At 47.7% G+C, this 17,288-nt stretch overlaps 1 protein-coding gene across 4 annotated transcripts in view; it reads right to left on the bottom strand.

The window, feature by feature from the left end:
• Positions 1-546: 546 nt before the first annotated feature.
• The window catches only part of CASTOR2 (cytosolic arginine sensor for mTORC1 subunit 2), a 143,022-nt gene continuing 126,280 nt past the window's right edge, over positions 547-17,288 (bottom strand). For 3 of the 4 annotated variants that reach the window (XM_039563010.1, XM_039563011.1, XM_039563012.1), the window contains 2 exons: positions 15,960-16,054; positions 11,791-11,979 (listed from right to left, as the gene is read on the bottom strand). In XM_039563010.1, the coding sequence (XP_039418944.1) occupies positions 11,914-11,979; positions 15,960-16,054 (161 nt within the window). In that variant the 3' untranslated portion in view covers positions 11,791-11,913. Of the gene's footprint in view, positions 11,980-15,959; positions 16,055-17,288 lie in introns of all 4 variants that reach the window. The other variant, XM_039563009.1, reaches the window with a different exon arrangement.

Here is a 17,288-nt window from a genome sequence, read left to right as displayed (position 1 = left end):
ATAAATGGTTAAAACTGTAATAGGGTGATGATACGTCTGATTTCATGGTTTTTCTTGCACACTTCAGACAGGTTGTTCACTTGTTTCTTGCAGACCATGTGGCAATGGTGCTGTGCAACCACGCTGCTGATTGAGACTCAGGACCCACAGTGACTAAAATAGCCCATGAGGAGGCTGAGTTTGCTTCCCTGCCACTGCTGGGGTGCAGGGCTCTGGGGGTGCCCTGCCAGGATCTCTGCGGGGGCTGTCCAGACTCCTGGGCATCTTGCACTCTGCAGTGAGCAGGTGAACCTAAGTCTGGCAAACACACTAGCAGCATCCCACTGACCTCTTATTTTTAGGGAAGAGGATAGGGCAGGTTTGGTGGTTCCCAGGAAACAGCTGGAGGATGGAGATGGTGATGGGTACTGTCTGTAGGGGTATGGTACACCCAGTGACAGGACCTGGACACCAGAGAGCCTCTGGGATGTCTGCTGGCCTTCATAATTGGTGTGTGTGTGAGTGACACCCAGCATGGCTGTAGGTGAAAGAAAGGAGAGTTATATCTTCTAGACAATGCCAAGCTCTGCTTTATTTTCAGTTTGATCAGTACAAAAGCAGACAGCATAAGTTTCACTTTTTATTCTTTTTCGGTTTAATTACTTTACAAAGTACAAAATATACTGTGATTTATTTTGGAACATTAGGATTTTTTCTTTTTTTCTGTTTTGTTTTTTTCATACAGTACATAAATCTCAGCTTTTCAGCATAAGACCAGCAAAGAAAAGCAGTGTGTGCACTTGCTGGGAAAGCAAAGCAGCCACTTCTTAGCTCCACGCCATGTCCAGCACATGATCCCAAGCTGCTGCCACCAGTCCCTGTTCCTGGTGGTGTAACATCCCCCCTCGTGCAGAGGCCATGAAGGCAGCTGACGCATTCAGGCTCCCTTGTGCCTTGTACCCCCAAGCTTGCAGGAGCTGCTGCCCACCCATACGTGCAGTGCCTGGCCTCACTGAGCCCACAAGCACTGCCCACATGGTAGGTGCAAGCAGCCTTTCCCTGACTGCAGCCCAGAGCAGAAGGTGTACCAAAGGCCCCTGCACTGGGAGGATTCCCCACCCTGTCTGTTTGCATCAGACCTGGTAATTAAAGGGAAATAAATACACATCTTTTTTCCACCCTCCCCAATGGAAGGCTGCATGGATTTTCTGAGGTGAGCAGGGAGGAGAGGCTGCAAGAGTTTGGTCACTTCAGCCTGCTTGGTGTGTCTGAGGCCAAAAGTGGTATTTGACTTGCAGAGCAAAAGTCCTAAAGATTTGTGTTTCCTCCCCAGGCTGCCCAGCACAGCTGTTCTAATTGGCCAGGGAACAGAGAGACAGACCCTGATGCAAGTTGGGCAGCTTCTGCACCAGGAGCATCTCTGCTCTCTTGATTAATGCTGTAGCCATTCTAGGTATCTGGAGGGAATTTGGGCTCCTTTTTGAGTCCAAAGGGGAGAAAGAGATAAATGCCCAGTCTTGTTCAAGCCACTTGAGGCACTAAAAAAGTGGTGTTGCATTATGGCCCCAGAAGGGTTGACCCCTCATAACAAGCCCTGAACTTGAACGGTGCAGTGGGGCTGTAACCCTGCACTGTGCCCCCATGAGGCGATGGCTCGCTGAAGCTTAGCCCAGAGGAACCAAACTAAAAATCTGCCTTAAGCGCTGATGAGGACAATGAGGCTCCTCCTTGCTCTGTGCAATGCTCCCTCTGAACTAACCCCTCTGCCTGCCCTATGGTGCCCAAAGAGCAGGAGACAACCAGTGTGAGCCAGTGCCGTGCTGTGCAGCCATAGCCACACTCATTGCAAGGTGGGGCTGCAGATGGTCCCTGGGCACTGTGCCACCAAGATCCAAATCCCAGCAGCGACAGGACCTGCTGGCATGGCTTGCTGGTGGGAGCAGGTGAACATGTCAAGCAGATTGAGATGATCATGCCCCCTCTAATTCTAATGAAAACAAGGGGAGAATGGGCTATGTAAGGAGTTAACAGTAAGGGAATGAGACAGGCTCTTCCAAAAGCTGAAACAGAGCTTCTGAAGCTGCATCCTACCATGAATTACTGTCCAGCAGCCTCCTCTTCTGCCTGTCCCAAGAGCCGTGGTTGTCCCTAGTACTTGGGTCAGCAGGACCAGGATCACCTCTTTGTCACTGCCACCCCCAGCTGCTGCAGAGGCAGGGTGGAGGAGGATGCATTGGCAGAGAACATGGCTGCCACTGTGCTAAAATGAACACCCTGCTCAACTTCATGTCTCAGAAGCCCCAAAGCCAAGCCTGGAGCCCACACACAGGGGAGGGATAACCGAATGCACAGCCACAGGCAGGGGACACAGTCCTGCTGGCTGTGACACCACAGTCCTGGGCTGGAAAGAGGCAGGGTAGAGTTACTACCCTGTGCGTTTCCAGGCGTTAAACTGGGCACTAGTGGCTCTTGGATGCAGTTCTCACACTCCTAGAATCAACAGCCATTGGATTAGTAGGATCATTTTTAGCAGCAGTTGCAGGAGGATTTTGGGTGAGAAGCAAGGGCAGCCCTGGATCCAGCACAGCCAGAAGCACCTAGAAAAGACTGCTCTGGGATGCTGATGTTCTGCCACGATATCACTGGAGCAGTTCACAATTGGAGAACAAATAAAAACTTGGAGGAAGTAAGCACTGAGACATAGGACTGGCAAGAACCCCAGTAGGTAGGTTTTGGGGAGAGTGAGGGCATGACTAATAAAAATTATGATACAACTAAACAAATGGCTGAGGTTATCGAGCTGGACCAGACAGTTCTTAATGGTTGAAAGAGAAACGGGGTGCTCCTCCTCCTGCAGAGCCACCTTTGTGGTCTGAACCTGCAGCATCAGCACCAACCCACTAACACACAATGCTAGGAAAAACAGGTTTGCTCCCAGGAAGAAAATGTTAAAACTGGTGGATTTCTTCAAGAGCAGGCCTGGTTCAATAGCCTGTCTGTCTGCACTTACTGCTGCCCAGGGCTGAGCATTGGTGGGGAGGGTCCTGCGCTCTGTGCAGGTTGGTCCTGCCTGAAGGCAACACTGCCAGGTCTGCAACTCCCACAGTTGTAACAGCACCACCAGCTCTTTAGGTAATACCAGTGATCTCAAAAATTCAACCCCATCCCATGGCTGGCATTAGAAATAATTGGAAGAAACAGCTACAACAAAGGCTGCCAATTTTTTTTCTCCTTTGCACTACATATAGGAACCCCTGGCTCCTTCCTTCAACGTCTCACATGGCAAACATTCTTTTGCTTTTGCCACCGACCACAAATCCACAGAGGAGACTGTTGCTTTTCTTCAGTAGAAGGGAAATTCCTTTGTATTCCCTTTCAGCTGATGGGAATGACTGCAGGCAGCAAGGATACAGAGGATGAGGGTGCTCTGTTTACCGGGGCTGTCTCTCCCCTGTGACCTGGCCCAGAGCAGCATCCTGCTAGCCTGAGCCTGGGGCTGCTTCAGCATTTCAGCAGGCAAATTGGGCTGAACTCCTCTTTTGGGGCCCAAAGGAGCAGTAATGCTTACAGCAGCCAACCTGGCAAGTGTGTGCTTCAAGCAGCATTCCCACAAGGACCAGGGAATCAGGTACCTCTAAAATGTTTTTCAAGTTACAAAACAGCAAGTAGGAATCCTTTGGGAATAAAAAAAATAAGCTTATTACTGTAACTGCAGAAAGCTGGTTTAAATCCTCAGGATGCTGAAATAGAAGCAGAAAGCCAGCCAGAGCAGGGGGGCTCTAAACAGCAGCCTCCCATGGCATCTTCCCAAAGGTGCTGTGCAACAGACACTGCCTCTGCCACAGCCACACAAGGAGGGAAGAAGCAACCAGCCCCCCCCAAAATGAAGGATGCCCTATTTTTAGCATAATCTAGGGTTGGAAGGACTCCAGTAAAACCACTGGGTCTGCCTAGAGAGGAACATGGCACCTGGTCAGCTCTCCTATGGTACAGGCAGAGGACAGACCCGGACAGAGGGGGAGCGACATGCTCCTGCTCTGCTCTCACACGTATTTCAAAATTTCAATCCTGCCAGATGCCTGATGGGCATTTCTGTCCATGTCTCCTCCAAAATCCACCCACATTTCATTTACAGAATTTTGCAGAAAGCTAAAAACAGATGAAAACAAAACCCCAAGGGAGCCCAGTTGCATGTTTTGCAACTCTCCTGCTCTGCGCAGCTGGGATGGTGCTGAGATGGGCTGGCCGTGGCCATACTGGAGCTGTGCCGGCAGGGGAGGAGGTGTGTGGCTGCCTTTCCTCTGCCACTCCTTGCACCTTGGCTGCAAAACTTAACACACTCTCAGCTGGGAGGAGATGCCAGGGGTTTGTGTTCCCTTGTGGCCAAGCCCTCCGCAAAACTCGGGGCATGCAGAAGCCCAGGTCATGGCTGGAAGAGAATTACGGAGCAGGGGGAAGCTACTCCATGTAATCTGCAATAACAAGGTAACATTCATGCCCAGGCTTTGAAACTGATATGACCAATGCTGTCTAGAGAGACCAAGAAAGGATCTTAGCTTATATATGTTCCAAAGAGGTATAGAACCCTAAAATTCTTACCTTAAAATGAGAATATACTTTGATACATACTTCATCCATTTCCCCCTCATACAACAGGGGCTGTGCTTTGGTCTGTGCTCACCAGGGTGTCTGCAGAGGCTATTACTGCTGCAGCCAGGATTTGCTGATCAGCCTCCAGTGCACATCTCACACTGCAGAACCCTGTTCTTTCCTTCACCTTTGCTAACTGGAGCTGGTAGTTCAACCCAGCTGTGCTTCACGAGGATTAAATAAAGGAGACCAAGGACAGTAGAGTAACTCAAGATTATCTTCACAGTCAAGTGTTTCCCTTCCAGGTATCCTGGGAAGGTCCCACAGCCTTCCTGAGGATGCGCACTGTTTCCGTACTGGTTCAGTGCTGCCAGGATGCCTGAGGGATATTGCTGGCCCCTGACATATGGTGGGGTACAGACAGACAAGACAGACAGATGCACTCACGGGGAGAAGGTATGGAAATCTGGAGGCAGGTTTGCACATTTCAGCCAATGTTAACACACCTCAGTGCATGCTACAACATGTAAATACTATTTGGCAAAGAATTACTGGGTTTTACTCTCCTGCAGATACAAAAGTTTAATCCAATCCAGTGTTTGCAGGCAGGACTGGAACAGGTAAGTTATACACCTTAAGCTGCTTACTGGAGATGTCCACAACAGTCAAAGTAACAGAGAGAAGAAATCCTCGTCAGAAAATTACTTCTTGTCCATAACTGAATGCTGCTGGGGGACACCTTCTCTCAGGAATTAGCAGCAATGCTCAGCCTGAGGCCAAACAAAGAATTTCTCCCTTGTCATTATCAGAAAATACCAATTATCCAGTGCTGATGGGAACACTTGCGCTCAGTGAACACTGACTGTGCCAACGCAGGACCCAGCACCTCCTATTCAAGTTGCTGACCTCTAAATTAAGGAGTTTGGACGACCTGGTGCTCTTGAACAGTTATGTGGGTATATGGATGGCGAAAACCACAAGGATGGGACTAACCCCTCTGGCCACAGTACCTGATACCACCATTACATCAAAACACATGGCGATTCTTGGGGGCCTTCCCCAGTGGAGAGGCGGAGCATCAAAAGATTTTCTAAGTACTGGGGGTTTGGAGGGGTCATGCTACCCACCCTTGGTGGGAAGGCATGACTGGGACAAATGCATCCCCTGGGATACTGGGCTGAGCATGGAGGCTGGGCAGGGAGGGGTGTGAATCAAAACGAAGATGAAAATGCTTTGGTGTTCACAACAGCAAGCAAAACTTCAATATATTCATATGTACACAACTAGAACATATTAATTCTTTTGCATCACTCAGCACTCCAGCTATCCCTGCTTTTCCCCTACCTTTCCCACACCTGTCACTAAAAGGGATCTCTGCAGACCCTGCACTGCCACAGCATGGATGTGTGGGACCCAGATGCCAAGTCAGACCCAGATGCCTTCCAGAATAGAGGAGCCTGGGCTCACCCCATGGCTGTTGCAGGTCAGCACGGCCTGAAGCCCGGGCCCTCTGCAGCCAGGCAGTCACGGCAACATCAGCTCACACCAGGGAGGGGCCCCCTTTGTAAGAAAAACAATTCGAGCTTTGTATAGCAGAGCTGAGAAAAGATGGGAAACAGCTTCTCAGAGCCAGGCTCTGATCAAGCACATGCAATTCAGCCTTTAATGTCCCAGACAGCTTTCCAACCTTCACAGGATGTCAAGAGTCAAACTACTAAACCCTCACCTCACAGACACACTGTGAGACTTGAGGGGCTGCCGGTGGAGGAATGTGTCAGGAGCTCATGCCTGAGGACAGCAAATCCTGCAAATGTAGCGCAATGGCAGAGCTCTGAGCAGAGCTGCTCCCTGCCTTACCTCGCCTCTCTCAGGGGTCTACACATACCAGAGAGCATCAAGAGCACCAGGGAAACAACTGGGTACTCAGGGAGCTATGCTGGAGTCTGAGCAACCTCCTCTGCCACACACTTTCTTATGTTGCACTGCCTTATTTCTTCCCAGTGCTGACAGGACAAAACATGCTTCAGAAAAATAAAACCTGATACACTTCTGTTGGATGCTTTGATTGGCTAAAGCAATCAGGACCTCCAGCAATCTTTCAAGTGTCAGTCCTAAAAGTCCCCACACCCAGCTCTGCATAGCAAGTCTTAAAAAGTAAATCCCTGCTCAGCGTCATGTGCTACCCCACAGCAGGACCTGACACCAACAAGGTTTTCGTGGGAGAGGAGGATTGATTTATCTCTGACCAGTAGCATTCCCTGCCTGTGACCTGGGAATGGTAACAGAGAGCTTGGAGTTTAAAACACATTTTGAAGCAGCAGTATAATATTTGTATGATGAGTATGCTTTATAAATGGCATTGTCATTAAGTGAGTCTTAATACTTATGTTACCCATTGCAGGTGCCACCATCTCTGTGCTCCAGCAAAACCAAGTATTTCCATTAAGGCCTCCCCATGAGAGAGGCTGATAAATGCCATCTAAAGCACAGCATTGCAGAAACCCCAAACTGACTTCAATGCCTGGAAAGAAACCGAAGGCTGCACAAACTTGTGCAAGGGTGCATTTGGGGGACAGCTTGAAAAATCAGCAACCTCAAAGTGCCAAAAGTGGCAAGGCAGCACCCCATTCCCCACCCCCTGCCCCATCCCACCTTTGGTGAAGTGTAACTGAAATAGGAAAATGGGATGTTTCCCTACAAGGACCCTAACAGCGCTCCTGGTCAACAGAAATCTCCAATGGCGAGATGAAAAGACCACATACTTCCAGTGACTGGGTTCAAGCAGCCTCTTCTGCTTTTAACAGGAAAAGGCCCTCCAACACTTCAGTCTATTTAAAAATAAGCCACTGATTTCAGCTCCTCACAGACCAACAAATGTGAATTCCCTAACAAATACCAGAGCCCTGCACTAGCCATAGCCTGCCACTGCCGGCCAAGCCCCGAGCAGACACATCACCAGGAAATCTTGCACTTGCCCCCAGCCTCGTGCAGAGATGCTGGGGAAGGCCACCAGGAAACAGCTCAGAGGGAATGCTGGTGCCTAGCCCAGGCCACCCAGAAACCCCGACTGCAGGGAGCCTGGAGGAGCTGCTGCCTTGCCTGGGGGAAGGCAGGCAGCACTGGCACCATGTTCTGTGCCTGCAGGAGCTGGAAGCCCCACTGGAAACCTCCAGCTAGGGTCTGGGCAGGAAGACCAGTCCTACTTACAGGCTGAGGCAATTTAGGGCAGCAACTAAAACACATAGAAAGAAAAAGGAGTGGATTTCCTACAGTCTCTGTGCTTGAGGCACCAAACTGGAGAGGAACCTAATTTTCTGAAGCAGGGATGAAAATCCAATGCTGCTCCCAGCAAGCAGAGGAGCCCCAGCTTTGCTCCAGGCCAACTCCACTGCTGGTCTTCACTAAACACGTGTAGAGAAAAAGCAGGAGTAGAACTAATATTCATATTGCCCATTACTTGAATTAAAAATACATGGTGAATGAATGTGTGTATACAGTACTCACTACATAGACACACACACAGAATGTGTGCCCAGAGTATACACACATATACTCACAAATATGTATGTGAACCTATATTGCTTGAGTGCCCATACCATGTACAAGATACAAACACGGGTATTTACAGGTGTGCAACAGAGACACACTAAGGATTTCAGTGGAAACACTATACATTAAGATGAACATATGCACACACTTGCTCAGTAGAAAGGAATTTATAATCAAATTCTAATTGGGTTGAGGGAAAAAGACAAAACCCTATTTAATAACACACACAACTTGGAAAGGTTGAGGCTTCTAAGAAAACAAATGCCCTGGAGAAAGACGGAGGGTGCATGAGGGCCATGCTCTCTTACCCTGCCCACCCCTTTCTGCAGGACTGGAAACACTTTCACATTTTGCTGTTTGGTGAATTTTTGTGCAACGAGAGGAGAGAGGGCACAGAAAGCAGCCTGCAGCATTGAGGCAATCCTTCATTAGCAGCAGCCATGGCCAGGTGGAACTGCCCAGAGAGGTGAGCAGGGATGCTGAGGGCAGCACTGGCAGCTGACAGGTAATCCAGGCACCCAGCCCAAGAGCGTCCCAAGGAGGCATGTTCCCCCTTTATCCACACAGTACTGAACAGCATAATGTCAGGGATACTCAGACATATTATCATAAGGCATTTTAAAAAAAGCAAAAGACTCCAATTTTTTTCCCACCCCAAAGGCTGGGTGCCGAGAGAGTGGGAGCTGTGGAGCAGCTTTAAGAGCCCCCTACTTTGGGTTCACTAAGCACTGTGGTGTTAATACTGTGGTGGTATTATTATTACTACAAAAATTTTTAACACAGCCCCTACAGACTCCTTCCTGCAGTGTAGGTCTCACAAGCAGCAGTGCTGTGTAAGCTTGCATTGATCCTGACTTCAGGCATGGTGCGGGGACAAGGGTCTACCAATTCTGGCCACACTTGGAGTATCCCAGTTCCCACCAGCAAAAAATAAGAAGGGAACATGAAAGGGAAAGCATCAAGTTGTCTGAAACAATCTCCATGGATGTCAGGACAAAACCATAAAAGGAAATAAAAAGGTGAAGCCAAGGATGGTGGCAGCGTCAGCGTCCCTCAAGGGCATTTTGCATCCTGTGAATTTTTCAGGCCAGCTTTCCTGTGTCAGGACATCAACCTTCTTTTGGAAGGTTTGAAATACCACAAAGCCTTCTACAGATTTCACAAATAAAAGGCTGACTCCCTTGGGAAAAAAATTTAAATTAAAAAAATCAACCTGAGTACAATGCTAGCAAATTAAAACAGATTTTTCTTGCTTTCATTTAAGGCTCAGTAAAGTTGTTGCTTGTTTCAAGTTAATTCCTTCCTATCCATGTCGCAGTCCTTTGGAAGCAGCACTGGCATGTGCAGAGCAACACAACGGTACTCTCTGATGCTGAAACTGGCATTTCCCAAAGGTTCACAAAACCCTAGAGCAAAAAGAAGACCCTCTCATGGTGACTCTGTCATGGTGGCACCATCCATGCACACAGCGAAAACTCAGGCTCAACTCAGCTGACCAGAAACCGTGGCTGGCAACTCAGTACTTGTACAGCAACTCAACGCTCTGTCACCCCCTGCCATGCCACCAATCTGCCATCCCAAGGAGTAACCCTCTGACAATATATGGGGTGAAAAGCTACTGCTGGCCTTGCTGCCCACCCCAGCCCAGCTCAGTGCCCACAACAGTGGGCAGAGTCACAGCAAACATCTCTGAGTGTTTTCAACACTGCACCACGCAGCCTCAGCCCGTGCCTGTGTCCTTGCGGCAGGAAACCAAAGCGTCTTTCCAAACATCCAGAGATGCACAGTGCCACATCTAGAATACACCTTTAGTCCAGAAATCTGGAGTGAATATAAACATATCAGGGGACAATTCTGAAAACCCATGTAAAGGAACAGCAAAACATCCTGTTTGGTAGAGCACTGAACATGTGCCTCAGTGTTCCTCAGCAGGGATGCTCCAGGAGGGCCAACCAAGGAAAGTCATCCATGCTTTTTCCCATGGATGCTCTGACTCCTTGTCTAGATGCCACACAACATCCTGCTGGTGAAAAATCAGATCTGAAACTCCATGTTTGAATCCAGCAGCATCAGAAACCCTAACTGCTTCGCCCTCCAGTACTGTGAATGCAGAACTAATCAGCAAACTGTGTCTGTCTGTTTGCATGTCCTACACACCGGTACAAACCACGCCCATGGCATGATCCCAGGTGCTTGCTTATTGCCTCCAGATTAATGCAAAACCCTGGCTCACAGCTGTATATGGCACAGCCTCAGGAAAATCCTGCTAGAGGCTGTCCCTGAAGCATGCTGGAAAGCCCTCAGGAAAATGGCAAGATCTGCAATTTCTTTATGTCAAGACTGAAGTGGAAGAAGTCAAGAAACACGAGATATACTGGGGCTGCTAATCACAAAAGCACCGTCCTCTGCAGACGGCTTCTCCTTTCACCAGCCCTTGCTGCATGTGGAGCAGACTGCTAGCACCCCTGGCTTGGGCAACCCTGGTCCCTGCTGTCCTCCATGGTGCTGGCAGCAGCCAAGGGCACAACCCGGATACAGGTGCCACTATGGGCCTTGATGCCTGGCTCCTGCTGGCCCTCAGCTGTGGTACAAGCCAGAAGCAAACACACTACTGCTGCCCCATGGGAAAATCCCCATCATCTTCCTGTGACAGGACCAGACGCTAGCAGGTTTTATGCATTCTCAGCACTGTTCTACTTTCCCCAGTCAGCAACAATTTCCACCTGTGTGATGGAGAAGCTGATGAAAAACCGCAGGAGGGTGCCCACAAGACTCAGGCATCCTCTTGGCCCTGGCAGGGACAACCTGCTGTGGCTCTTGGCTAAGGTGACCTGGGATGTGCAAGAGCAGCTACCCTACCCAGGGAGCCTGAGCAATATACTTATCTCCCCATATGTGCACAGTGGATGGGAAAAAGCCTGAGGGGACAGGAGAAAAGAGGCCTCTTGCTGGCCCTGGAGCACAAGGGCTGGAGGAAGGCTCTGATGTGGGGTAAGGGGACTCCATGTCCTGGAGCAGGGGACATGGCAGGAGAATACTGGGAGCAGTGAGAGAGTGACTGGAAAATATTGACCAAAACTGGCTAAGTTTCAATGCCGATACAAGTCTGGGTGACACCACCCGCCAGGAGCTGGCCAGAGCTGAGCTCCCCCTGCCCAGGCTTTCTCAGAGCAGCCAGGCTTTCACTGCAGGGAGAAAGAAAAAGGGGAAATGTCAAACAACTGGATATTTTCCCTTTTTCCAATGCCAAACTCTTCTGTCAGGGGAAACAGAACCCTTTGCATTCTATCTCAACACAGGCAACGAAGGACACTCCTCAGAAAGTCTGATGTGAGGAGACAAGCCAGCACTGTGTGACTTCTTTTCTGTTTAATTCCATATTTCATTTTGTTTCTGCTTTTCAGGGCTCTCTGAGCCAGTGGCCTGTCCATTTGCTCTTGGCCCATCCCACTGCTCTTGGCAGCATGCCCACAGCCATCCGTGCTGCCAGTGGGTGTCCCCGGGCAGCTCCTTCCACACTGAGAGCACAGCCAGGGTACACTTCACCTTGGAGCTGAATATCAGGAAACCATATGAATTCCCTTTCCTCCTGCCCTTCATTCATAAATTTAATAAAATAACAATAACAATAATAATTAAAACAAAGCCTTATTAGAGCTGTTCCTGCTCAACTTTCCAGTCTCTTTTCATGTTACTCTCTGTAATCAGATTTTTCAAGAAATACTGTGAGAAAAAAAAATTATAATAATAATTATTATAATAATAAAAAGCATCTGGAACCAACTCAGAAGATTTCTAATGCTTTTCAGCTTGACTGACTTGGAGTGCATTGACCACACCATTTATATTTTCTTCAGGTACCTGCAAGAAAACAAAAAGAAAGGTCATGTTCCAGCAAAAGGGACGACAAGGAAAAGAGAGGCAAAAGAGAGACAAAGCCAGACCAGTCCCAAGGAGGCAGATACTCTGCTGTTTTTTACTGACACCTGAACTCCACTGAGAAAGGGCTCTATGTACAAGGACACCCCTGTTCACCCATGGTAGCCCCGGAGCAAATACTGTGAGATCCAGATGGTTTGCTGTCGTATGGTGGGTGCTGGTGGGAGGCAACTATTTTGGGATTTCTCTCTCCTCTTCCTCTCCCCTCCTTTCCCTTCCTTTTGTTGGTGAAGCACTTGTATGCCAGGAGGTCACTCATGCGTAGTACCCATGCTGATGGATTTATGTGGCTGCCTAAGGGCTCCATGAGGCTCTCAGGGGCACCCTACAGGTTTGGGACCTGAAAGTGTGGATGGGAAGACCATGGTAGGTGACAGGAGAACATGCCCATCAAAAGAGGAAGAGAGCTACCGGTCTGCTTGTGGTGCATCTGTGCTTTTTTATCCAGTCTTGTGAGGAGACTTAACCATAGAAGTCCATATTATTCATGGGTGTCTTTTCACACTTACTGCAAGAAAAACCTCTTGTAATAGAAGATGCAAAAGACCTCAGAGCAACTGTCATGAGTAGAAAAGAACATCACAAGTAAAGTTACATCTGACAGAAGAAGTGTTTCTGACTACTACCTAAACTCCAAGACACTGTTCAGGGAACAGGCAGCTCTTGAAAAATGGAAAGAGGACTGAGGGAAAAAGAAATTATCTGTAAGTTGCTGCAAGAAGCCAAAATAATTTATGTCAAGTAAACTGAAGAAGGAACTGTTTCCTCTACAAGGTATTTAAGGCCAGGAGTACAATACCTGAATTCACTGGACACTTTCAAGAGCTCAGACAGTGGAAATACAACCAGACTGTGTCTTTCTGCAAGGCTTTTAACAAAACTGAGGAAAAACCCCATGAGAAATAACAAGAAAAACATTCAATTTTCCAATAGAAAGATGGAATAACAGCAGTCAACTCTGATGATGTGTGAACAAAAGCCCTTTGGAAAGGAAGAAAATAATCTTAGAACAAGCATACAGCGAACTCTTCTGGTTTAGAAGGAAAACCCGAGGACACATCTACCATAGGGAGCAAGACTTTGAGACAGGACTCTCCACTGCCTCCCCTTCCTCATTTTTCCCAGTACACCGAACGCTGCAGCGGAAGAAGCTGTTTGACTTTTTTCCTCTACATAACATAATGAGAAAAAGCATAGGAGCCAATTTTTTAAACCACGCTCCTCTAGTCAGCCCCAGCAATGCTCAGTGCTGTGGGTCTCTCCATATGCTTCATCAGCACCAGCCAGCTCTGGCCAGCTGTCTTTGACCTGCACAGATGCATCTCCTGCATGAAACACAGTGGTCCTTCATTCCATGCAAAATGCCTGAACCCCTTAACAGCACAGAAATGGTATCAATCACCCCACAAATGTTTCGGCAGGGTTTTCTCCAGGACAGGTGTGCAAACAATTTTGCATTGTAGGACCCATCCTAGTTTGCCACCAGTGGAGGAGTCCTCCCCCTCCCTGCCCCTTGGAAATGACCCCTGTCCCAAGGCAGCTGGTGCACTGTGTTCACCTCTCAGGTAGTGTGCAGATCAAAGCAACAACCATGAAGGAAGAAGCAAAGCTCCAAATTACATCCCAGACACCAGCTCCAGCCTCTTCAGAAGCAAAACGCTGGTGAAGGAGAGCAAGACACCTGTGAAAATGAGGCAGCAAGAGCAGAAAAGGCTCTCTCTAGAGGGAGCTGGTAACTGTGGCTCTCTCCAGCCTGACCTTACCCAGGGGACATGCCAGAGACCTGGAGGTTCCAATCTCAGCACTGTCTCCCAAAGGGATTTCGTCTCAAGCACATCCTGATTACCAGGGCAAATGTCTACAGCTACAGCATGGTAGGAAGACTGGAATATTAACACCCAGGTCAAATAAAAATTAAGCAACGAAAACCACCTTAAGATGGACAGGAGAAAAAAGGGCAGATCAAAGGGAACAACAAGCTTTTATACAGTGCTCTAAATTGTTGACAACAGGTACTGAGCTTCCTTAATTAAAGGGAGAATTTAGAGAAAGGGTTCAAGATACACTTAGACCTTGAGAAATGTCACTATAAGCCAAGGTATCTGGGTAGCAAGGTTAGGGAAAACATGACCAAACCTAGGTCAGGGTCTTGGCCAACAAAACCACCCTAGGGCCAACAAGCATCCAGCCCAGCCAGCACACCTGGAGCAAAGTCAGGCAAAACAGGGCTTGATATGTACCTTCCAAAGGATAGAAGGTTTTGACAACTAGAACAGCACTGTCCAGGTGAAAAGGCTTTTAAAAGCATACATAAAGAAGATAGCAAGTAACAAAGAAAAACACTAAAATAGTGCTTTAAGTAAGGAAGACCTGCAGACCTGCATGGCCCCCATAGTACCCTGCCAGCTGCTCGGAGGCAGGATCTGCGGGGCCTGGAGGCAGCAGGATGAGGCACTCTTAGAAAGTGGAGCTGCCTGCAGAGTCATCTCAATTGTATGGCATAAGTTTTCAGCTAAATATCTATTTTAACTGACAGGGTTGAGATCTCCAGATATGGCTTGACATGTAGAAGCACTCTCTGCACCTTGTGCTCTGCACAAAAAGTGGGTACCTGGGGCCACACAATGGGCAGAAATGTGAGGCAAAGATAACAGTATTGATTTTTAAATGGTGTTTTATTAGCTTATCTTTTCAGCACAGTTAATATTCAAAAAAATAAGACAAACATATATAACACTTTCACCTTTGCTATCTGAAATAATATTTACTTTTACTCTTTACACACATGAACTATCAGCTGTGAATGGTTCACACCAACTGTGAAAAACCAAAGTAATTTAAAAAACCTCCAAACCTGCTTTGATCTCACTTGAGCTTTTACAGGTCAAAGGTAGGACCTGAACAGTGAATTTGCAAGTGATGGAAAGAGAAGTATAATGCAATAAAGGGCACATTTAAGAAAAAAAATTAATAGCATGAAGCAGCTGACTCTCTCCTTCAGGACCAGGGAAATGGGTTCCAAGAGAAATGCCATCCTGTTTGTGGCTACAGGCATAGCAATTTTCCCTTTCTAGGGGAATTCCTCATTTTTGAGGGTGTCCTCTTTGCAAAGGAAGAGCAGAGGTAGGCCTGGAAAGTAAACTATCCATCAGTATAAAAAACGAAGAGAACTCTCCAAGGATAGCAAGACCCTCATGATGATGACTGTGTTGCAACTGCTTATGGGCACTCATGAGAAAAAACATGGGAACAACCTTATCTGCTTCAAAATTGCCTTCCCTTGCTATGCTGGCAATTATTGCTTGTTTATCAAAAACCAGGAAGATGCAGGGACAGCAGAGCTAATAGATGGGTCTCAGAAAGCAAAGGTTAGGACAATGCAGGCACCAAGAGATGAAGGCAGGGGTCTGCTACTGGTAGACTGTCCAAAAAGCTCCCTACACACAAAGGCACCTATGATGACCCACCCTTAAGGGGAAGGAAGCATCTAAAGAAGCACTTTCCCCTTAAGGTTGGGTTGTCACAGCACTGTCCTGAGAGTCTGGAGCCTGCAACTGTTTTTGGAAGCAAATGGAAGGGGTTTGTGACCATTTCTAATAAAAGATACAGATGCAGTGGAAGAGGCTGCTCAGAGAGGTTGTGAAGTCTCCATACTGCAGGTCTTTAAGGACTGAGACCAGCCTTTTTTGAGAACAACATTCACTGACAAAGCTTTGCTTTGGGTAGGGCTGGGCTTGGTTCAGGAGCCTCTGACCCAGGAGGCTGGAGACAGGAGTTTGCTGGGCTACACTGGAGCAAAAGCACTCCAACAAGTTGTCCAGATAAGAAGTGACATTCTCATCATGAGTTTCCTCACAGGGAAAAGATCTCCCCTGCTCCAAAGAAGCTGTATTCATACTCACCAATGCGTGATCAAACTTAAAAGTACTGATGTAGTAGGCTGGGATGTCGGCTGCGGCCAAAGGCTCAGAAATCTGAGCAACAATTCCACATTCATCTGTGGGGAGATAAAAAATCAAACATTGTCTGGAGGGGCTTGCAAAAGTCTCAGGGCTCACCAGTTCCATGCCTACATAAGGAGAAGTTTGTTTTCACAAACCCCAATCAGAAGGAATCTCTGTAAAAAAATGTATTCTTTTTCACAGAATCAAGCTTTTGGGTCACAGTGGTACATTGCACATTTAGTTTTATTACCTTCCTTTTGCTACAGAGAAACGCTGTCTTGGGGTGACTTTATGATGTGTATCCCCTACCGCTGCTCTATGCCCAGAAATTAATTTTGTGCCTTTCTGTGCCTTTAAACTGAGCCTGAGAGGGGGGAGAGGAAAAAAACCGAGTGAACTTTTCAAAGCAGTTGCTCAAGGACGCAGACACACAGTCCTGTGTGTTCTTCTGCTGTGGCAGCGAGAAGAGCGGAGGAAGCGCCCTGCTTGCTTTTCAGCCAGCTTTCGGCTCCTTTTCTCTGGAGGGAGATGGAGAGTTGAACTTTGTTTTCCTGGGACTTTGGTTTTTCCCTTCTTCTCTTCTGGACTGTTTCAACATCAGAACACATTGGGAGCATTTTCCACCACAGCCCCGGAGGTGGGCCCACGACCCAGCTCTGAGGAGGAGGAGAGAGAGCAGACCGACAGAAGGACTCTGAAATCTTCCCAGGTTTCTCTCCACAGCGAGAGGTTTCATTATTTAGCATTATTATTCTTTTCCTGTATGTCTGTTAAATAAATAGTTTTTTATCTCTTTCACTTTCCTCCAAGGAAAATTTATTTTTTCCTGAACCTGGTGGGGGAGGGCTGGCTGTAACCTGCCTTCTGTCAGAGGATATTTTCCTCCAAATTTGTCCAAACCAGCACAAACGCACATTCTCCAATAGCACAAAACCATTATAACTGGAACGATTTACAGAGGTATAAAGAAAGGCAATGAATGATGTTCAAGAAGAAAGCACCAAACCCAGCCCCATATATCTTTAACATCCATTTTTCTGTTATTGAACACTTGGCTCTGCATCTCTGAAAGAGCATGGACACATGGTTCCTAGGTTGCAGCCCACCACAGCCCCTGAAACAGGATTTCACACCAGTTTCACCACAGAATCATCACAGAATATTAAGGGGTTGGAGTGGACCTTAAAGATGCTCTAGTCCCAACCCTATATATCTATAAAAAGTCTACTAGAATCACAGAATTACCCAAGCACTGCACTGGAGTATGACAGTGCTTTCTGACCACTG

The sequence above is a fragment of the Corvus cornix genome, chromosome 19 (assembly GCF_000738735.6).
Source record: "Corvus cornix cornix isolate S_Up_H32 chromosome 19, ASM73873v5, whole genome shotgun sequence".
Lineage (NCBI taxonomy): Eukaryota > Metazoa > Chordata > Aves > Passeriformes > Corvidae > Corvus > Corvus cornix.
The sequence above is the reverse complement of the archived record's forward strand: the minus strand, read 5'-3'. Positions and strand labels throughout refer to the sequence as shown.